Source organism: Monodelphis domestica, chromosome 6, assembly GCF_027887165.1.
Source record: "Monodelphis domestica isolate mMonDom1 chromosome 6, mMonDom1.pri, whole genome shotgun sequence".
Lineage (NCBI taxonomy): Eukaryota > Metazoa > Chordata > Mammalia > Didelphimorphia > Didelphidae > Monodelphis > Monodelphis domestica.
The window spans coordinates 70,494,145-70,518,410 of record NC_077232.1 but is presented as its reverse complement, the minus strand read 5'-3'; the positions used below and the strand labels follow the sequence as shown (position 1 = coordinate 70,518,410).

Here is a 24,266-nt window from a genome sequence, read left to right as displayed (position 1 = left end):
CTATATTAAATTGCTTAGTATTTCAAGGAGAGAAGGAAAGGAGAGAATGAATTTGGAACTCAAAATGTTAAAAAATATTAATTTTTATTTTAAAAATATTTTCCACATATTTAATTTTCTTTTTCTCCCCTCTACCCTGCCTCTCCTAGATCCAATAAGCACTTCCTCTTGGTTATACAAATGTTATCGCTCATATCTATTTCCATATTATTCATTTTTGCAATAGAGAAATCTTTTCTAACCAAACCCCCAAATCACATATCCATATAAACAAATGATAAGTCATTTGCTTTTCATCTGCTTCTACTCCCACAGTTCTTTCTCTTGATGTGGATAGCATTCTTTCTCATTAGTCCCTTGGAATAGTCTTCTAAAGTCCATTACATTGTATTGTTCCACAATGTCACTTTCTGTGTATAGTGTTCTCTTGGTTCTGCTCATTTCACTCTGCATCAGTTCCTGGAAGTTCTTCCAGTTCATATCAAAATGCTCCAATTTATCATTCCTCACAGCCCAGTATTATTCCATCACCATCATATACCACAATTTGTTCAGCCATTCCCCAATTGAGGGACACCCCTTTATTTTCCAATTTTTTTTCCACCACAAAGAGCACAGCTATGAAAATTTCTGTATAAACTTTTTCATTATTATCTCTTTAGGATAAAAACCTAGCAAAGGTATTGCAGGATCAAAGGCTATACATTCTTTTAACATTTTTTGGGCATAGTTCCAAATTGCCTTCTATAATGGTTGGATCCATTCAAAATCCCACCAGGAATATATTAGTTTCCTATTTTGCCACAACCCCTACACTTTTAAAGAATTACACATTTTAAAACCTAATCTAGATAATTTTAATCATAATATATCCCATAGAAAAAGAATAATATTTACAGGCATATTATGCCAAAAAGATCATTGATAAAAGAATAGTTATCACATAAACCCAAAATTTTATAGCTATACTTTTGTAATAGCAATGTATTGAAAATGAAAAAGATGTTCTGACTGAAGAATGGATAAATAAATCATGGCACATGAATATAATGGAGTATTATATTGAGACAGAAACAAGGAAAAGATCTATATGATCTGATGCAAAGGGATGCAAACAGGGTCAAGAAAATGTTTCACAAAATTATTACACCAATGTAAATGAAAAGAAAACTCACACAAACCAATAGAAAATGAGTGCTAAAAATGATTTTTAAAAACCACAAACTGAAATAAGAAGTCTGAGAAGACACTTCTTCCCATCCTTCGAAGAGGCAGGAGGTCTAAGTTTGCTTAAAATTTACATATATTTTCAGATCTTTGCAATCAAAATTTAAATTCACCAATATAGCCCATTAAAATGAATTTTTTCTAAAATGCTTTTATTGATATTACTGAATCATATCTATTATATCAATTAACATTTGAATTCATATACACTGTAATTGCTTCATTTTTATCCTTGTATCCCTAAAACTGAACAGAGCTCCTAGAATATGTACATACTTAATTTAATACACACTTGTATTTGCTCAAGGCCAGGAAGGTCAAACTAATTGTTATCATACATATGACCCATCTCTCCAAATAGTCGAGTCAATTTAGAATATTATTTCTTGGTTACAATAATCACATTATTTCCCTCCTTCCCCTCTCCTCACTCTTCCCACAGCCAACATGCAATTTCATTGGGTATTATATGTGTACTTGATCAGAACCCATTTCCATGTTGTTGTTTACATTAGGATGTTCATTTAGAGTCTACATCCCCAACCATATGCCTTCAACACATGTATTCAAGCAGTTTTCTTTGGTGTTTTTACTCCCACAGTGTTTCCTCTGGATGTGGATAGTGGTTTTTCTCATAGGTTCCTCGGAGTAGTTCATGGTCATTGCATAACCACTAATGGAGAAGTCCATTACATTCAGTTGTACCACAGTGTATCAATTTCCGTGTACAATGTTTTTCTGGTTCTGCTCCTCTCACTCTGCATCAATTCGTTGAGGTTGTTCCAGTCCCCATGGAATTCCTCCACTTTATTATTCCTTTGAGCACAATAGTATTCCATCACCAACATATACCACAATTTATTCAGCCATTCCCCAATTGAAGGGCATCCCCTCATTTTCCAATTTTTTGCCACCACAAAGAACGCAGCTATGAATATTTTTGTACATGTCTTTTTCCTTATTATCTCTTTGGGGTACAAACTCAGCAGTGCTATGGCTGGATCAAAGGGCAGACAGTCTTTTATCGCCCTTTGGGCATAGTTTCAAATTGCCCTCCAGAATGGTTGGATCAATTCACAATTCCACCAGCAATGCATTAATGTCCTAACTTTGCCAGATCTCCTCCAGCATTTATTACTTTCCTTTGTTGTCATGTTAGCCAATCTGCTAGGTGTGAGTTGAAACCTCAGAGTTGTTTTGATTTGCATTTCTCTGATTATAAGAGATTTAGAACACTTTTTTCATGTGCTTATTAATAGTTTTGATTTCTTTAACTGAAAATGGCCTATTCATGTCCCTTGCCCATTTTTCAATTGGAGAATGGCTTGATTTTTTGTACAACTGGTTTAGCTCTTTATAAATTTGAGTAATTAGACCTTTGTCAGAGTTTTGTTACAAAGATTGTTTCCCAATTTGTTGCTTCCCTTCTAATTTTGGATGCATTAGTTTTGTTTGTACAAAACCTATTTAATTTGATGTAATCAAAATTATTGATTTTACATGTTGTGATTTTTTTCTAGATCTTGCTTGGTTTTAAAGTCTTTTCTTTCCCAAAGATCTGACAAGTATACTATTCTGTGTTCACCTAATTTCCCTATAGTTTCCTTCTTTATGTTCAGGTCATTCACCCATTCTGAGTTCATCTTGGTGTAGGGTGTGAGATGTTGATCGAAACCTAATCTATCCCATACTGTCTTCCAATTTTCCCAGCAGTTTTTATCAAAAAGTGGGTTTTGGTCCCCAAACTTGGATCTTTGGGTTTATCATAGACTGTCCTGCTGAAGTCATTTACCCCAAGTCTACTCCACTGATCCTCCTTTCTATCTCTTAGCCAGTACCAAATTATTTTGATAACTAATGCTTTATAGTAGAGGTTGAGATCTGTGACTGCAAGTTCTCCTTCCTTTGCATTTTTTTTCATGATTTCCCTGGTTATCCTTGATCTTTTGTTCTTCCAAATGAACTTTGTTATTTTTTTTTCTAATTCCATAAAGAAGTTTTTTGGTAGTTCAATGGGTATGACACTAAATAAGTAAATTAATTTGGGTAGGATTGTCATTTTTATTATGTTAGTTCATCCCACCCATGAGCAATCAATGTTTTTCTAATTGTTTAGATCTAGTTTTAATTGTGTGGAGAGTGTTTTGTAGTTGTGTTCATGTAGTTCCTGTGCTTGTCTTGGCAGATAGATTCCTAAGTATTTTATATTGTCTAGGGTGATTTTGAATGGAATTTCTCTTTCTAATTCTTGCTACTGAGATGGATTGGAGATATATAGAAATGCAGATGACTAATGTGAGTTTATTTTGTATCCTGCAACTTTGCTAAAATTGTTCATTATTTTGACTAGCTTTTTGGTTGATTCTCTAGGATTCTTTAAGTATACCATCAAATCATCCACAAAGAGTGATAGCTTGGTCTCTTCATTGCCAATTTTAATACCTTCAATTTCTTTTCCTTCTCCAATTACTACTGGTAGTGTTTCTAGAACAATGTTAAAAATAGGGGTGATAATGGGTATCCTTGTTTCATACCTGATCTTATTGGGAATGCTTCTAGTTTATCCCCATTGCAGATGATGTTTGCTGATGGTTTTAGATATATACTGTTTATTATTTTTAGGAAAGACCCTTCTATTTTATACTTTCTAGTGTTTTCAATATTAATGGGTGTTGTGTTTTATCAAAGGCTTTTTCTGCATCTATTGAGATAATCATGTGATTTTTGTCAGTTTGCTTGTTAATATGGTCAATTATGTGGATAGTTTTCCTAATGTTGAACCATCCTTACATTCCTGGTATGAATCCTACCTGGTCATAGTGAATAACCCTTGTGATGACTTGCTGGAGTCTTTTTACTAGTGTCCTACGTAAGATTTTTGCATTTATATTCATTAGGGAGATTGATCTATAGTTTTCTTTCTCTGTTTTTGAACTGCCTGGCTTTGGGATCAGTACCATGTTTGTGTCGTAATATGAATTTGGTAGAACTCCTTCTTGGCTTATTCTGTCAAATAGTTTGTATAATATTGGGATTAGTTGTTCTTTGAATGTTTGATAGAATTCATTTGTGAATCCATCTGGACCTGGGGATTTTTTCTTAGGGAGTTCTTTGATGGCTTGTTCAATTTCTTTTTCTGATATGGGGTTGTTTAGGTAATTTATTTCTTCCTCTGTTAGTCTAGGCAATTTATATTTTTGTAAGTATTCATCCATTTCACCTAGATTGCTATATTTGTTGCCATATAATTGGGCATAGTAGTTTTAATGATTGCCTTAATTTCCTCTTCATTAGAGGTGAGGTCTCCCTTTTTTTTTAAACCCTTACATTCTGTCTTGGAGTTAATACTGTGTATTGACTCTGAGGCAGAAGAGTGGTAAGTGCTAGGCAATGGGGGTCAAATGACTTGCCCAGGGTCAAACAGCTAACCTGTTTTGGAGAAACGTAATGTTTGATTTCTAATTAATTTTTTATTTACCTCTCCATGTACCCTTACTAATTATTATTTTCATTGCATTATGATCTGAAAAGGTTGCACTTATTATTTTTGCCCTTTTTCACTCATTTGCAATGTTTTTATGCCCTAATACATGGTCAATTTTTGTGAATGTACCATGTGCTGCTGAAAAGAAGGTATATTCCTTTTTATCCCTATTTATTTTTCTCCTCATGTCTACTGACTAATTTTTCTAAGATTTCATTCACTTTTCTTACCTCTTTCTAATTTATTTTTTGGTTTGATTTATCTAGTTTGGATAGAGGAAGGTTCAGCTCTCCCACTAGGATAGTTTTTCTGTCTATTTCATTCTAGAGCTCCTCTAGTTTCTCCTTTAGAAATTTGGATGCTATGCCATTTGGTGCATACATGTTGAGCACAGATATTTCCTCATTGTCTATACTGCCTTTTATCAGGATGTAATTACCTTCCCTATCTCTTTTAACTAGATTTATTTTTACTTTGGCTTTGTTGGATATCATGATTGCAACTCTTGCCTTCTTTTTATCAGTTAATGCCTAATAGATTTGGTTCCATCCTCTTACTTTTTCCCTATGCATATCTACCTTCCTCATGTGTGTTTCTTTTTTTAAGAGACCTAATAAGTTAAAATGATATGTATCCCTATAAGAAAAGAGGTCATTGGTAACTCTTGAAAACTGTTGCTATCACCTGGACATCTAGAAGAATTACACTTAGAGGGAACAGTGACAAACTCTATAGGATGAAAGGACAAGACATAAATAGGTATATAGATATATGCATGCATAAATACATATACATGTGTCTGTATATCTGTATACAACTAGAGCTAAAAAAAGGTTAATACTAAAAGAAATGAGAAAAGAAACAAATGGGGGTAAATTTATATATCACAAAGAAGCTCATGGCAGGAAGGTGGAGAACATCAATACACTGGAAGGGTAAAGAGGTTGGAGATAGGAAATACTCAACTCTTATGTGCTTTGAAACTGACCCAAAGAGGGAAGAACAATCCAATCCATTGGGGCAGAGAATAGATTTGGTTCCTATAGGGGAGTAGAAGGGTAACAAAAGGACTGGTGGGGAGGGAAGCAGTACAAGGGAGGGAGAGGGTGGGGGGGCAATTTTAGAAAGACTACAGGGAAAATAAGGGGGGGAATAAGAAGGGAGGGGGGTAGAAAGGGAAGTAAAATAAGGGTGGGAACTAGGGGTACTGATTATAAACAAACATTGGTGTAGAAGGAAATAGTGAAAGAAGAAAAGGCAGGACCAGGAGTAGAAATCAAAATGCTGGGAAATACACAGCTAGTAATCATAATTCTGAATGTGAATGGAATGAACTCACCCATAAAACGCAAGTGAATAGCAGAGTGGATTAGAATCCAAAACCCTACCTTATGCTGTCTGCAAGAAACACACATGAGGAAGGTAGATACGCATAGGGTGAAAGTAAGAGGATGGAGCCAAATCTACTGGGCATCAACTGATAAAAAGAAGGCAGGAGTTGCAATCATGATATCTGACAAAGCCAAAGTAAAGATAAATCTGACTCTTCCTTTTAAGGATCTTCTTCTTAGTCCATCCAAATCTCTTGGCTAAATCCTAATTTTGAGGAGAACCAAGTATTTCTGGAATGGGAGGAAGTAGCTTGCAAAACTTTGCCTCCTTCATTCACTTTTATTTGACATAGGGGATTGTAATAAATGTGGTGTATGTAAAGAAAAAATGCATACTTGTAATTGTGAAGTCAAGATGGAAGATTAAGAAGAGCCACCCAGATGGATTTTCTCAAGATTTCTATACAAGTGACTATAAAATAACAACTTGAATCAAATTTTGGAGTGACAAAACCAACAAAAGGTCAAAGTGAGACATTTTCTCTGGCCCAAGAAATTTAAAGGGTCCATAGAAGAATTTGATGACATTGAGGTTGAGGCCTATCAAGACCCCACTCATGACAAAGAACAGTTGATTCAGCAGCAGCAGTTTCAAGAGCTCTTAACTGAAAGACAGTAAGGATGTTGGCCAACTGGTCAAAAAGAAATGGAAGAATACCTTCAGCTGCTGCTGGGTATTGATGGAATTGATTAGAAACTTTATTGCCCATCCACAATTCTGGTTTTCAGTTACAGGATAAATAAGAATGGTGGTGCTTGATCACAGGGGAGTAAGGGCAAAAAGCAGAGTATAAATAGAAGAGCAATGTCCATACCTCTCCCCGTATCCCAGAAACTTGGAAACACCAAAATTTTATAGACTTCCAGAACAAGCTCTGATAACAGGATCACTCAAAATGCTAAATGTTAGAACAGTACCTCCCCACCCTCATGTGAACAGAGTCCATCATTAATACAAAATTTAAAGTAAAGAACTAGACTGAAAAAAAATGAGAAAAAATGATCACAAAAAGCTACTTCAATTGCAGGAAAAGCCAAGACATAAATTTAGAAGAAGAAAACAATGTGAAAATAGATATAAAAATGCCTCAAAATAAAACATTATTTTGACTCAAACTCAACAAGGATTTCTGGAAAAGGTTAATAAAAAGAGGCCAGAATGATAAAGAAAAAAGGTTGGAAAAGAAATGAGAGCAATGCAAGAAAATTAAGAAAGTGAATCAACACCTTGGTAAAAGAAGCACCAAAAAATAATGAAGAAAATATAATCTGAAAAAAATAGAATCGATAAAATGGTAAGAATCACAAAAACCTACTGAATATTAGAGCTCCTTAAAACACAGAAATGGCCAAATGGAAAAGGAGATATAAAAAATTCACTGAAGAAAAGAACTGCTTAAAAAGCAGAATTGGACAAATGGGAAAAGTGGTACAATATTTTATTAAAGAAAATGATTCTTTTAAAATTAGTGTTGGGCAGGTGGAAGCTAATGGGTTCATAAGGCTTTAAGAAAGAAAAACCAGTCAAAATAATAAAAAATCAAGACATTGTGCACTAAAACAACTGACATAGAAAATATATTCAGGTAATAATTTAAGAATTATTGCAAAACTGAAAGTCATAATAAAGAAAGAGCTTTGCTATTATATTTCAAGAATTTATCAAGATAAATTGCCTTGATATTTTATATCCAGGTGGTAAAATTGAAATTGAAAGTATTCATTGATCACCTCCTGAAAGACATCCCCCCCAAAACTCTTTGAAATATGGTGGCCAGATTCCAGATCTCTCAGATCAAGGAGAAAATATTGCAAGCAACCCGAAGGAATCAATTCAGATATTGTGGAGCCACAGTTAGGACCACACATGATTTAGTGCCTTGCACCTCAAAGGAGTGTAAGCTTGGAATATGATATTCCATAAAGTAAAAGAGCTAGAATTAGAAACAAGATTAATCTACCCAGCAAAACTTAGTATAATCCTTGGGGGGTAGGGGGGCAGGTAGTGGGGGAGGTGGAATTTTCATTTAGTAAAATATTGGATTTCTACACCTTCCTAATAAAAAGATCAGAGCTTTATAGAAAATTTGACATTGAAAGAGAAGTCTGAAGAGAAGCATAAAAAGCATGAATGTGGAAGAATAATCATAAAGTACTCAATAAAGTTAAACTGTTTACATTCCTATATGGGAAGATAATATATGTGGCTCTTAAGAATTTTATCATTATTTGGTTAGTTAAAAGAAGCTTATATTACATCATAGCTACCAGTCATGAGTGTAAGTCAATTATGTTGGAATGATCTCAAAAAAAAAATTAAGAGATCATAAATAGACATGCAGTGGGAGAAGGGAGAGATAGAATGGAAAATTTTTTCTTACATAAAAGTAAGAGCTCTTACAATGGAAGAGAGAAATGGGAAACTTGTAGCCTATATTTGACCTTCACTCTCATTTGAATTGGTTCAAAGAAGAAAGAATATATACAAATATGCATATATATATATGTGTCCAAAATATACATATATACACACATACATATACTCAATTATGTATAGAAATTTAAATTACCCAATAGGGAAATAAGAGGGGAAGAGGATAAGAAAAAGACTGGGTGAGTGACAAAAGAGAGGGCAGATTAATGGAGACAGTGGTTATCAGTAAAATAGACTTTTGAGAAGGGACAGAATAAAGAAAAAGAATGAAATAGGAGAAAATGGCTTGGAGGGAATACACAGTAATCATAACTGTGGATGTGAATGGGCTGTGCTCACTCATAAAATGGAACCAGGTAACAGAATGAACTAGAAGCCAGAAGACAAGAGACACACTTGAAACAAAAGGGCACACATAGGCTTAAAAAGGAGGACTGGGAGAAATCTAATAGTTTGCTGCTGAAGTAAAAAAGGTAAAGGTAACTCATAATCTCAGCCATAGCAAAAGCACAAATAAACCTTATTAAAAGAGATAATTGGGGAAACTATATCTAGCAAAATGATGCATAGAAAATGGATAAATAAAAAAAATTACAGCATATTTCTCTCAAAAAGGCTTCATTTCTTAAACATAAATTGATTTTAGAACTGAGTCCAATTTATAAAAATAAGAGCCATTCCCCAATTGATGAATGTCGGAGGATATACAGGAAATTTTCAGAAGAATTCTGCTTTCTATTGTTGTATGAAAAATGCACTAAACCACTATTAATTAAGGAAATGGAAATTAAAATAATTCTATGGTATCACTTCACAACTATCAGAAACCACTAATTCTAGAGAGAAGAAGGAAAGATATGTAATAAACTGGTAATAGAGTAGAGAATTTGTCTAATCATTCTGGAGAAAAATATAAAGGGATATGTAAAGGTGTATCAACCAATGTATAACCGTTGACACAGACATACCACTACTAGGTGTGGAGTCCAAATATATCCAAGGAAAAGGAAAAGGATCTACACATACAAAACTAAGTAGTCACTCTTTTTGTGGTTACAAAGAATTGGAAATTGAAGATTATTTATCAATAGGGGAATGGCTAAACAAATTGTGCAACCAATGTGATAGAATACTATTGTGCCATAAGAAATGACAACAGGGTGATTTTAAAACACATGGCAAGAATTATATAAATTGATACAAAAAGGAGTGAGAAGTGAGAATACTAGCAATATCAGAATGAAAGACTTGGCTATTCTGATGTAAATATTGATCCAATACAATTCCAGAGGACTTGTATGATGAGAAAAGGGAGAGCTGATGAATTCAGTTTATATGTAATATGGAAATGTGTTTTCCATGATATAAAATATATAATTGATATATTGCCTGCCTTTTATGTGGGTGTGGCAGCAGTTGGTAGGAAGGGAGAGAAATTGGAACTCAAACTTTAAAAAAAGAATATTTAAAATAAATACAAATGAATTTTTTTTAATGCATGCATTGAATTGAATTCATGAAAGAAAGTATTTTCTACTCATCAGTTTTCTCCAGGCTCCTTTTACTTCATTGTTCCTTAGACTGTAGATCAGGGGATTCAGCATGGGGATCATCACACTATAGAAAACAGACACCACTTTATTCTGATCTGTTGAATAGGTGGATTTAGGCTTTGCATAAATGAAAGTAAGTGTTCCATAGTACAGAGTGACTGCTGTGAGGTGGGAAGTGCAAGTCGAGAAAGCTTTGGATCTCCCCTTAGTAGAGCTTATCTTCAAAACAGAGAAGAGGATATATACATAGGAAATTATGATAACTAACACTGTTACCATAAGTATTGTTGCAGAAGAGGCAGCAGGAAGAACTTCAGCAAGATCATCTTGGGAGTAAGAAAGCTTTAAAAGTGGTGAATAATCACAGAAAAAGTGATTAATCTTATTGGATCCACAGAAGGACCGATTCAATAAGCAACCAGTAAGGATACATGCATTTATACAACTACCTAGGTAAGATGTGGTGAGTAACAGAGTGCAGACCCTAGTAGACATGTTGGTGGAGTAAAGTAGGGGGCTACAAATGGCCACATACCGATCATAAGCCATCACAGCCAGCAGGAAGCATTCAGAAGTCCCAAGGGTGCATCCACAAAACATCTGGGCCAAACAGCCTCCCAAAGGGATTAAGGTTATGTCCTCAAGGAAGTTCATAAGCATTAGAGGTGTGACAGATGAAGAAATCAGGATATCGACAAAAGCCAAGTGACTGAGGAAAAGGTACATTGGAGTATGAAGCTGGGAGCTATTTTTGATCAATATGATTATGCTAAGGTTACCAACCATTGTGACAATATAGACACCTAGAAATATCACAAAGAGGATGACACATAGGACTGGGTCATCTGTCAATCCCAAAATAATGAAATCAGTCACAGCAGTGCAGTTATTGCCAAACATTTGTCCTGGAAAGTGTGCCTATTAGACAGAAGAAAAAGGAATTAAAAGAGATCACAGAAATAAGTTTTTGCTACATCTATTGACATATTCAGGACACATTCACTGAGCACCTCCTACAAGCCCATTCAAGTAATGAATGTGTCTCCTTTGAAGTAGTAATATGGAAACATTTTTGTTGACTGATATGGAATGAACTAGGGAGAAGTAGAAGAACAATATATGTGATTATCACAATAATCACTAGAAGGTAAACGGCTTTGAAAGATCTCAGAACTCAGACCAAAGTAGTGACAAATTATATCTTTAAAAGACTTACCAGGAATATTTACCACATGATTCTTGGTAGAGGTGTGAGTAATTAGAGTTAGAGAATAAGACATGCACTTTGAGATATGACTGATCTATTGATTTGTGTTTCATCATTATCCATATTTCTTACAAGGGAGATCTCCCAATGTGAGTGGGGAGAGGTAGGTAAGTGGGGAGTGATAGACAGGAGTGGAAGGAAGAAATAAAAAAAAATTTCAAAATGCACAAAAGAAAAATTAGAAAAACAACATTGCATATATATACATACATATCATATTTTTAAAGACTAAACTATGTTTAAATGTTTGTATTTGTCGATGCTTGTTTTTTTTTTTTAAATGAAAGAACTTTTCTTAAATATTGCTTTTTTACATGGAATATTCTAATTCCTTCTTCCCTAAACTCAATGTTCTTCTCTTCTAAGTTCCATAATATGATATATAAAATATTTAGATACTTTTCAGCAAAGAGAATATCGTGACTGTAACACTCGTTTATGGGTCTATGGTACAATATTTTCTTTGTAACCACATGAAAAAAGAATGCCTTAATGAAAAAAAAACACTGTAGAATGCAGGGTGAATTTCACAAGTTCCACTTTACCCTTACCTCTGAACTGTATCTTACTTTTTTCATCTTACCTTTTGCATCTCTTGCATCTTACTTTTCTAACCAAAGAAAGGCCATCCTCATATTCTTTTCTCTTCTTCAATTGTAAACTCCTCAATATCATCCCCTAACATCTCTGCTCCATTTCCCGAAAAAAGATTGTCCTTTTGTCTAGAGCCAACTCCTCTAGTTCCTTCACTGATCCCATCTCTCCTTTTTTCAACCCCATGTTTACCCCATTGAAAAACTCCTATCTGACCTTTCCTTCTGAGTTTCCTTTTCCCAGGTCATCGCTGCAGTGCAGTCTTCTTATAATGCATATGCCACAAGCTCCGTCCTAGCCCCACTTCTTTCTTTCTATAGATTTTCAATTGGCTAACCAGCTTCCTCTGTCATTAACATCTCCATTGAGATGATTTCAAAGTCTTTATATCATCTCTAAACTCCAATCCATACATCACCAATTATTGGACATTTTGTATATTCATGTCCAAAGTAATTTGAAACTGGAGTACAAAAGAGAACTTATCTTTTCCCCAATCTTCTATCTAAAATCACTTGTCTCCATAATTTTTATTTTTGTTATCTTTCCACTACCCTTCTAATTACCCTGGTTTGCAATCCTGGAATTAACCTCAACTCTTCTCTCTCCATCTTCCCTTTCTCAACCAATCAACTGCCAAGTCCTGCCACTTTGACATCCACAACTTATATCTCATGTCCTCTTCTGTCCACTCACATAGCCACCATCCTAACTTGAGTTTCCATCTTCTTTCATTTGGACAATTACAAAAGCCTCTTAATTTGAAATTATTTTTCTCCTTCCTCAAAACTATTCTTCAAAAATGATCTTCCCAAGGCCCATGGCTGACCATGTCATTTGTTTACACAACTCTTGAAAAGGTCCCTATTGGGGGCAGCTGGGTTGCTCAATGGATTGAGAACCAGGCTTAGAGATGGGAGGTCCTAGTTTCAAATCTGGCCTCAGACCCTTCCCAGCTCTGTTACCCTGGTCAAGTCACTTGACCCCCATTGCCTAGCCCATACCATTCTTCTGCCTTGGAGCCAATACACAGTATTGACTTCAAGATGGAAGGTAAGGGTTTATATATATATATATATATATATATATATATATATATATATATATATATATATATATATATATATATATAAAGGTCCTTATTGCCTTAACTATAAAAGAACACTTCTTCAGCTTGATATTTAGAATCCTGCACAATCTCAATCTAAATTTCATTTTACACTTAGACACATACTCTGTATTACAATTCAATTGGCCCATTGACTCTTCCTCAGACTCAGAATTCTACCTGCATCTCTCTTACTTTCTTTATGCTCAAAATTTGGCACCTCATCTCTGCTTCTTAGAATCTCAAGCTTCCTTTGTGTCTCACCTAGGCAATCACAACTTACATGGAGTCTAGCTTCTAAAACTCTGTCCCTCTTCAATTTATCTTGTATTTACTTATTCGTGTAAACATTTTATCTCTTCCTCAGCAATGGAATGTAAACACCAAAAGATTAAGGATTCTTTTTCATTTTATTTCCTTTGTATCTCCAGTACCTACAACAGGGTCCTGTGCAAAATGAACACATAGTTGAATTTAAAGCAGTGAAACAGATTTGAAAACCTCATTTATATTGGCAGCATAATCAATATTACTCGATAACAGAATTATTGATAATGACATCAGAATATAAATTCCATAAATTACTTTCCTACCATGGTTTTTGGAGAAAAATAGTTATTCTCATTTTATAGATGAGATAACTAAGGAACACAGAGATTCAGTCACTTGCCTGTGATCATTGTTGCAGAAAGTAAAATTCAGACATGAAATTCAGATCCAGTTCTCCTGACTTCAATTTCAATTCTCTTTCCACTGCACAAACAGTAACTAAATAAGTGAAATTCCTCCACCCAAAGCCACAATATGAGAAGTGGGGCAAAGCACAGGAAACAAATAAGCTATGTATACAGAGAGATCTTTATGTAAGTATCCTTCCATACCTAACCATGTTCCATCAAGTACTTACTGTTTGTAGTGGTGTTTCCAGATGTACAATAAGATCTGTGGTCAACCACAATTTAGTTACTAAGATGCTGATATAATGTTCTATGCACATACCTCACTTCCAAATCTTTTACTTTTTATAGCACTACAAGGAACCAGACACATGAAGACCAAAATCAGGAATGAATCTCACTCACTGAAACAAAGGAAGAGAGAGAGAGACAGAGAGAGAGAGAGAGAGAGAGAGAGAGAGAGAGAGAGAGAGAGAGAGAGAGAGAGAGTGACAGAGAGAAATGCAGCAAAACTTCATGCACATCTGAAATCAATATAAAGTCTATCACAGTAAAAGATGAAGGCTTCCCTGATATGAGCTACAAACAAAAAAAATCAGGTCTAAGTATTTGTAAAGCAAAATGAAGAATAGCAGTGATATCTATTGTTGCAAGAAAATGTTAGCTTTAGACTCCAAGTTATTATCTTCACATGACATACACATATTTATGTTGTTTTATATAACATTTGGGTATCACTCCTTGAGTAGCTTAACAATGAATATAACTTGCATCATTAAAGTGCCATTTGAAATCCACTGGGATAAAGAAGATTACACACACACAGAGGAATTATGTGAGAAGTTCTCACAATTCTCTGGAGCCTTCATTTACTTTTTCTTTGTCTATATTTATCCAGGATTTTTAAAAAGTAAAAGACAAGATTGAATGGAAGCATATCCAATCTAGTATGATGTGCCATGGAAACTCTCAAAAATCATTCTGGCATCAATATGTGGCAATTTTGGGTGGGACAATGTTCACTAGGTATGAAGAATGTCTTCATCACCTCATCAGATTCATTTTGGTCAGTCCACAACCCATCAATATTATACATATATCTAAATGAGGCTGTGTAAGTCAGAATAGGGTAAACTGGAGATCCTGGAATAATGATTCTTTTCATAGTGAAGAAAATTATTCATGTGGGAATGTCAGTATTGATCATCCTTTCTAGGATCCTGATAAAATTCCCCTGGAATATGAGAGCAGTTATGAGAGGTGACAACGATTTTCTATGAGAGAATTGACATATTCTGTGAGTCTGCTGAGGGCCAAGAGATAAAGATCTTTCACTCCCTAGTAATACTAGAGTATTATATATATATATATATATATATATATATATAATACTCCCTAGTAACAAATAGCAAAAGAGATTCTGGGTCTTGGCAAAGTGATTTAGTCTTGTCCTCTCTGCCTTTGAAAGAGGAAAGCTTCAAAGAACCTCCTTACAAATATCTTCAGGTGTGTTAGGTTATTATGTCAGAGAAGACAGTAAGCTAAATTGGTGTTTATCTAATCAATTATTTTAGAGCTTTACTATTATATTTGGGTATTACTTTCAGTGTATTAAAAAGAATTGCCTATGAGTGAATTACTGAAGGGAGTAATTAAACTAAAGGAAAAATCAAGATGGAGAATCCAGTGATTGGGAACTTTTGACCCAGGAAAGTTATGAATTGTTGGAATATCCAAACCTACAGATAGGAACACCCCCCCCCCCCAAAAAAAAAAAACTAGGGAAACATAAAAGTTTAGATGATCAGAAGATCAGACTGAATGTGTACTTTTAAGGACTGGATAGAGCTCCCCAGGGACTTTTTTCTTATATCCAGTTGAATGATGTGGTATATCTCAGATTAGGTTGTTATTTAGTAGCTTGCTGAGATTCAGATCTGTTACTGCAGATGTAGCATCTTTTCTGTTCTTTGAAACATTGTCATATGAACCAGAGAACTTGATCACAAGCCTTTGGCCTCCTAATTTCATACTCTTTTTTTTTAAACCCTTACCTTCTATCTTGGAGTCAATATTGTGTATTGACTCCGAGGCAGAAGAGTGGTAAGGGCTAGGTAATGGGGGTCAAGTGACTTGCCGAGGGTCACACAGCGGGGAAGTGTTTGAGGTCAGATTTGAACTTAGGACCTCCTGTCTCTAAGCCTGGCTCTCAATCCACTGAGGCACCCAGCTGCCCCCTAATTTCCTACTCTTGAACCATATTTCCAAATATATTTTTCATTCTTCTCACCTATGCTCAACTTTAAATGGAAATAATTTAATTTTTATATTAGATGGCTTTATTATTTATAACATTTCTCTACCTCCTCATCTTTGTTTTAAAATATTTACATTTAATTTTAATTTGATCTGCTAGTTGCATGCAAAAAATTTTCAATATTCATTTTTTAAAAACTTTAAACTTTATTTTAAATTTAAAATTCACACTTAAATTCATTTAAATATGATGTCTCAAATTTTTCCCTCCCTCCTTCACTCCCCCTTCTTTGAGAAGGCAAAGAATCTGATACAGATTGTATATTTGAAGACATGGAAAATATTTCCATATTAGCCTTGTCATAATAGAAAACAGAGTGAATAAACTCTCCCCCAAATAAAATGTTTAAAAGTGATTTATTCTCTATTCAGGTGCCATTGGATCTTTCTGTGGAAATGGAAAGCATTTTTTATTTAAGGTCTTTAGAATAGTTTTGGATCATTGTATTTCTGAGGATATCTGTCATTCAAAAGTTGATCCTACAATATCATAGTCAATGTGTACGTTTCATTTTGCAACAGTTCACGTTAAGTCTTTCCATTTTTTTCTGCTGACATCTTGCTTATCATTCCTTATATCACAATATCATATACTATCACAATGACATACCAAAGTTGTGTAACTATTCCCCAATTGATGGGCATTTCCTCAAATTCCAATTATTTGCCATCACAAAAAGAACTAATCTAAATATTTTAGCACTCACATATCCTTTTCCTGTTATCTCTTTGGGCTACAACCCTAATACTGAATCAAGGATGTAGTGCTGAGTCAGTGGTTATGCACATAACTCTTTAGTATAGTTCCAAATTGTTTTCCAAATAGTTGAAACATTCACAACCCTACCATTTGTACCTTAGGGTCTCTATTTTTTCATATCTCCTCAATATTTGTCATTTTTCTCTTCTGATGAATCAGTCAATCAATAAAGCATTAGGTGGTTCCCCACGGTTGTTTTAATGTCTAATTCTTTCATCAAAAGTGACTTAGAGCATTTTATATCTGTAAATGATTTCTTCTTCTGAAAATGTTCTGTTCATATCCTTTGACCATTTATCAATTGGGTAAGAATTCAATAAAATTATAGTAAATTTTGTTCAGTCCTCTGTATATTTCTGAAATGGTTCAAGAAAGGGGGCAGTGGCAGATTACACAAGAATATTACAGAAAATAAAGGCTGTTGTAAAATGTTAGGATCTTTTGGTCGGGGAATTTTAAGCCTAATTAAAGAGGATCACATTAATTTTCATTCTATACCTTCCAAAAGTGGGTAAAAGCATGAGTCTATTTCTTTACTTAGGCACAAGATGAAATAGCAGAGACTGTGAATAGTCAGTGTTGGCCAAGATTAGCAACTTGGGGTTGACATACATTCTAGTACCTCTGTACATTAGGAATATGTTGCTGTTCCCTAGAAAGAAGGCCTACCATGAGCATTTTCTCATAGTTAGCCTACAAATGAAGTGACCAAGGGATATAAATGGGTTAAAGGCAGAAAAAATTACTCCAAGAAGATAATAGAGAATTATAATCAAAGGTCAATGTTTAATTAGTGTTTGAAAAAATTAAGGTTCTTCTTCTTATGGGAATTAAGGACTTCTCAATGGGTCTGGAAGCAGGTGGTAGGAAGGGAGAGAAATTGGACTCAAAACTTAAAAAGAAAAGAATATTTAAAATAAATAAGAATGTTCTTTAAAATACATGCATTGAATTGAATTCATGAAAAAAGATGTCTCCTAATCATCAGTTTTCTCAAGGCACCTTTTATTTCATTGTTCCTTAGACTGTAGATCAGGGGATTCAGCATGGGGATCATCACACTATAGAAGAGAGACACTACTTTGTTCTGATCTGTTGAATAGGTGGATTTAGGCATTGCATAAATGAAAGTAAGAGATCCATAGAACAGAGTGACTGCTGTGAGATGGGAGGTGCATGTTGAGAAAGCTTTGGATCTCCCCTCAGTGGAGCTTATCTTAAGGACAGAAAAGAGGATATATACATAGGAAATTATGATAACTAACACTGTTACCATAAGTATTGATGCATCAGAGACAGCAGGAAGAACTTCAGCAATTTCATCTTGGGAATAAGAAAGCTCCAAAAGTGGTGAATAATCACAGAAAAAGTGATTAATCTTATTGGATCCACAGAAGGACCGATTCAATAAGCAACCAGTAAAGATACAAGCATTTATACAACCACCTAGATAGCATGTGGTGAGTAACAGAGTGCAGACTCTAGTAGACATGTTGGTGGAGTAAAGTAGGGGGCTACAAATGGCCACATACCTATCATAAGCCATCACAGCCAGCAAGAAGCACTCAGTAGTCCCAAAGGTGCATCCACAACACAATTGGGCTAAACAACCTCCAAAAGAGATTACGGTTGTGTCCTCCAGGTAACTCATAAGCATGACAGGTGTGACAAATGAGGAAAATCCAAGGTCCAGAAATGCCAAGTGACTGAGGAAAAGGTACATTGGAGTTTGCAGCTGGGAGCTCTTTCTGATCACTATGATTATGCTAAGGTTTCCAACTACTGTGACAACATAGACACCTAGAAACATCACAAAGAGGATGACACATAGGACTGGATCATCTGTCAACCCCAAAATAATGAATTCAGTCACAGCAGTGCAGTTATTGCCAAACATTTGTCCTGGAAAGTATGCCTATTAGACAGAAGAAAATGAAATTAAAATATATCATAGAACTAAGATTTGGTTTTTTTGATTGAGGTATGTAGGACACATTCACTGAGTATCTCCTACAAGCCCTTTCTAGTAACTTAATTCCATACTATATTCCTATACTCTATGGCAGGGTGCTTATAAGCAAAGCAGAGATGAATAAGATTTTCTCCATTGAACAACAATCCTGTATCATTTGCTAATTTTTCCATTTTGACATTGTGGAAAAGCCTGTAAGAGAGAAGAGGATAGTTTACTCCCAGCATAGGAACTCTTCTTAAATATATTCAGATGCTATACAAATGTGTAAATGCTATTTTGCTAAGTAAATGCTTTTCTTAATTGATTCCAACAAAATAGAGTCTGTTTTGTGTTCTAGAGGTCTCAGAAGACCAACTTTCACAATTAAAAATGTTATCCATCTCATACTTGTCAATTATGAAGAAAGTTCTGGATTCCGAAATGACCCTTCTGCTCTGAAATCACAAATGAGGAGAAATGAGGAATCTGGATTCTACATCTCTTTCTCTTCCTTCATTCCTAAACTTGACCTTATTGCAAAGAGCTATCATTAGACTAGAGAATGCCAGCCTTGAGAGAACCTGGGAAATTTCCCTTTAGAAATTATTCTTTCTAAGAAAAATGAGGGTTTATTTCACTTCCTCAACCTGTAGTAACCATATTCCATTTACATGTTTCTCCCTTCTGTTGAAGAATAGTTGAGTCAACTGTGGTGTAGGAAAGTAGTGGCAATTTATTATGCCATGAGAAGTAATGAATATGTATTCCTTGGAGTAGAAACATGGAAACAGTTTTATTAGCTGATGAACTAGAAGAACAATATATGTGATGATCACAATAATTATGAGAGAGTAAACAACCTTGAAAGATCTCAGAACTCAGACAAATTGTGTCTTTAAAGGACTTATGAGGAAATATTTACCTCTTGCTTCTTGGAAGAGACGTAAGGAACTAGAGGGAGAGAATAAGACTTGCAATCTCATTACTCGTTGATCTATTGGTTAGTGTTTCTTAATTATACATGTCTTTCATAAGGGAGAGCTCCCATTGTGAGTTGGGAGAAATAGCTAAGTGGGGAGTTATAGACAAGAGTGGAAATAAGGAATAATAAAATAGGTTTCAAATTTACAAATTACAAAAGAAAAAGAAAAATTCAACTTTGCATGTATACATATACATATATATAATGTTTCTTTTAAAGAACAAACTATGTTTAAATATTTGTATTTGTTCATGTTTAAGTTAAAATAAATGTCCTTAAATATTGGTTTTTTTCCTGTAATATTCTAATTACTCCCATCTCATTGTTGTTCTCTTCTAAGTCCTATAAAAAAAGATATAACATATTAAGATACTTTTCTGCAAATAGAAGATCCTGACTATAACACTCATTTATGGGTCTATGATCCAATACATTCTTTGTGACTACAAGAAAAAAATGCCTTAATGAAAAAAATTTTTGAAATGCGGAATGAATTGTACAACTCCCTCTTTACTCTTCTTCCCTTTGAACTGAGGACTTTGCACCATACTTATCCGACCAAAGAAAGGCTGTCCCCATGGACTCCTTTTCTTTTCTCTTCTACAATTGCAAACGTGTTAATATCATCCTCTACTGTTTCTGCTCCATTTTTTGAAAACATATCTGTCCTTTTGTCTACCCCCTATCCCTCTACTTCTTTCATAGATCCCATCTCTCCTTTTCCAAGCCAAAGTTTTTACCACTGAAAAACTCCTATTTAACCTTTCCTTCTCAGCTTCCTTTCCCAGGTCATGGCTGTAGTGCAGTCTCTTTATAATGCCAGGTTCTGTTCTAGGCCCTCTCCTTTCTTTCTTTAGCTTCTCAATCAGTCAATTAGCTTCCTCTGTCATTAACATCTCCTTCCAGATGAATTCAAAGTCTATATATCATGTCTCAACTCCAGTTCACACATCACCAATTGTTGGACATTTGTACTTATATTACAAATCATTTCAAACTGGAGCCCAATCTTCTACCTAAAACCATTAATTTACATAATTCATTTTTTTCAGCATCCCACCACCTTCCTAATTTCCTTGGTTTTTAATCCTAGAATTAATCTCTGCTGTTCTCTCCATCTTCCCTTTCTCAACCAGTCAACTGGCAAGTCTTCACATTTGACTTTCACAATATATATCTCATCTTCTCTTTTGTCTACTCATACAGCCATCACCCTAACTCGAGTTTCCATCTCCTTTCATTTTTACTATTACAAAAGCCTCTTAATTGGAAGTTTACTCTCTTCTTCCTCAAAACTATTCTTCAAAACTTTACAAAAATGATCTTCCTAAACTCCATGGGGGATCATGTCATTTGTTTACACAAACCTTGAAAAGATGCCTTGAGGACAAAAACAATTCTTCAGCTTGATATTTCGAGTCTTGCACAATTTGAATCCAGCCTACCCTTCAGATTTATTTCACTTCATGCTTAAGAATATACTGTATATTTCAACCAAATTGGCCTACTGACTCTTCCTTAGACTCAGAATTCTACCTGAAATTCTGTTACCTCTGCACAGACCATCCTTTATGTTCAGAATGAAGTACCTTATCTCTACTTCTTGGAAACTCAAACTTTGTGTTTCATCTTGTCAATCACTACTTACACAGAATCTAGTTTCTGAAACTCTGTACCTCCTCAACATATCTTGCATTTGCTTATCTGTGTAAATACATTATCTTTTTCTCACCAATGGAATGTAAGATTTTTAAGATTCAGGACTGTTTTGCATTTTATTTTTTGTATCTCCAGTGCCTACATTAGGGCCCTGTGCATAATGAGCTCTTAAAAACTAATTGAATTCAAGGCAACAAAGGACTTTTGTAAACTTTGTCTCATTTATATTGGTAGTACCTTCATTATAATCAGATAACAGGACTGTTAATTACTCAGTTCAAAAATGTAAATTTCATAAATTGCTTTCCTCTAAACTTTTAGAAGAAAATAGTCATTTTTATTTTACAAATGACATAACTGAGGAACACAGAGGTTCTGTCACTTGCCCATGATCATTGTCACAGAAAGTAAAATTCAGACATGGAATTCAAATCTAGCTCTCCTGACTTCAATTTCACTTCCCTTTCCACTACACAAAACAGCACATAAATAAGTGCAATTCCTCCTCCCAAATTTGAGAAGTGGGGCAAAACACAGGAAACAAATAACCTATGTATACAAAGACATTTTTATTTAAGTATCCTTCCTTACCTAACCATATTCCCTCAGGTACTTACTGTTTGTAGTGATATTTTCAGATGTATAATATGACCTGTGGTCCACCAGAATTTTCTTACAAAGATGTGGAATAATGTTCTGTGTATATACTTCACTTCCAAATCTTTGACTTTTTATAGCACTACAAGGAACCAGAAACATGAAGGCCAAAATCAGGAATGAATCTCACTCACTGAAACAGAGAGAGAGTAAGAGACAGAAAGACAAAGAGAGAAATGTATTAATGCACACCTTAAATCAATATAAATTCCAGCACAGTATAAGGCACAGACCTCCCTGAAATGAGCTACAAATAAGAAATCTGATCTAAGTATTTTTGTAGCAAAAACAAACAAAGAAACAAAAAATAGCAGCAATACCTATTGTTGCAATAAGATGATATTTTAAAACACAAAGTTAGTATCTTCCCATGGCATCAACATATATTTCCTGGGTCTTATATCATTTGGGATATAACTCCTTGAGCACCTTAATATCAAATATTGGCTGCATCATTAAAATGCCATTTGCAATCTACTGGGATCAAGATAATTACAAACACACAATTGTTTGAGAAGTTTTGACAATTCTCAGGAGCCTTCATTTATTTTTTCTTTGTCCAGGATATTTAGAAAGTAAAGAACAAAATTGAATAGCAACATATTTAATCTGCAATGATCTGTTATGGAAGCTCTTGAAAATCATTCTGAAATCAACATATGGCAGTTGTGGTTGGAACAATATTCTCTTGGTATAAAAAGTATCTTCATCATCTCCCCAGAATCATTTTGATCAGTCTATAAACCATCATTATTACACATATAATCAAATGAGGTTGAAAGGCTATCTATGTACCTCAGCTTAGTGGAAACTATGCTTCCTAGAATAATGGTTGTCTGAAGATAACTAGTCATATGGAAAAGCAGTACTGACAATCTTTTGAAGGACCCTGATGAAATTCTCCTGTCATATAAGAGAAGTTATTATAGGTGACAGAAAATTGACACATTCTGTGGGTCTACTGATGGTGTGAGATAAGGAGTATTCACTTGCTGGTCATATAAGAGGAAAAGAGATTCTAGGACTTGGCAAAATGATTTAGTTTTGTCCCTTCTGCCTTTGAAAAAAAGAATCTTGAAAGAACCCCTTTTCAAAGATCTTGAGGTGTATTAGTCTATCTTGTCACTGGAGACAGTAAGATAAATTGGAACTTGCACAATCAACTGTTTTGTAATATTATTGTAATATTTGTATGTTGCTTTAGTATATTAAATAGAATTTCCTTTGAATGAATTAATGAAGGGAGGGTCAAATTAAGGAAGAAATCAAGATCATGGACCCAATGATTGGGGACTTTTCAGCCAGGCAAGTTTTGAGATATTGGAATACTGAAATTCATTGATAGGAACTCAGGAAAAACACTAGCAAAATAAAAAGGTTTGGAGGGTCTATGAGATGGGAATACCACATGCACATTTTCAGAGAAAATAACATGGATTCTTGGGGCTCAAGTTTCCCATGGGCTTTTACTCATGTTCAGATGAGTGATGTTGCATATCTTATGTAAGAATGTCATTTAGTGACTTTCTCAAAGCCAAAGGTGTTACTCCAGATGTAGCATTTATTGTATTCTATGAAGCAATGTCTTATTGAACCATGCAATTACATGAAAACGTTTGGACTCTTTTTATTCTTGTTCTTGATCATATTTTCACTTTTCCCACATATGTCCAATTTAACATTGAAATAACCTAATTTTAAATTAGATGGCATAATTGAAATATATGTAATATTTTTCTAGTCTTCTATTCTTTTTTAAATATTCCTTTTATTTAATTCTTATTTTTCTCTCAATTTTATAAACAATTTTTAATATTCCTTTAAAATATTTTAATTCCCATTTTTTTCTCACCATCCTCCTCTAACCTCCTACAGAAGACAAGTAAGTTGACAAATTGATGATATATTTGCACTACAGATAATCTTTCCATATTATTTATGCTATAAAAGAAAGTATACCACCCCCTAACAAATAATAAAGTCACCTCATTTACGCTTTGATCTGCATTGAGGTTGTCAGTTCTTTCTCTGAATGAGGATAGCATTCTTCATCAAAGGTCTTTAAAAATTGTCTTGGAATCCCTGGAAGGGGAAATACATTCTCCCTTTGATCTCCTCTGTCTCTCAAGAGAATGTGCTCATAATGAACAAAATTGTTACATAATATTATCCCCTACTAAGTTCACATCCAAATGTAGCATAA

At 34.5% G+C, this 24,266-nt stretch overlaps 2 protein-coding genes across 2 annotated transcripts; both read right to left on the bottom strand.

The window, feature by feature from the left end:
* Positions 1 to 10,011: 10,011 nt before the first annotated feature.
* On the bottom strand, positions 10,012 to 10,900 carry LOC130455183 (olfactory receptor 481-like). The gene is made up of 2 exons (XM_056803707.1): positions 10,625 to 10,900; positions 10,012 to 10,153 (listed from the first exon to the last, which is right to left on the bottom strand). Exons 1-2 carry the CDS (start codon positions 10,873 to 10,875, stop codon positions 10,051 to 10,053), a joined length of 354 nt encoding a protein of 117 aa, XP_056659685.1. The 5' UTR covers positions 10,876 to 10,900; the 3' UTR covers positions 10,012 to 10,050.
* A 6,869-nt stretch (positions 10,901 to 17,769) lies between these two features.
* LOC100027853 (olfactory receptor 508-like) lies at positions 17,770 to 18,708 on the bottom strand. Its single transcript, XM_001377996.3, has one exon. It carries the CDS (start codon positions 18,706 to 18,708, stop codon positions 17,770 to 17,772), a length of 939 nt encoding a protein of 312 aa, XP_001378033.3.
* Between the last annotated feature and the right edge of the window lie 5,558 nt (positions 18,709 to 24,266).

Bases quoted from the DNA above. Each gene is read 5' to 3' on its own strand.
- LOC100027853 (XM_001377996.3), bottom strand. From the start codon at position 18,708: ATGTTTGGCAATAACTGCACTGCTGTGACTGAATTCATTATTTTGGGG.
- LOC130455183 (XM_056803707.1), bottom strand. From the start codon at position 10,875: ATGGTTGGTAACCTTAGCATAATCATATTGATCAAAAATAGCTCCCAG. The intron at 10,154-10,624 runs GTATGTGGCCAT...TGTTTTCTATAG, and splicing joins GCTGTGATGGCTTATGATCG to TGTGATGATCCCCATGCTGA.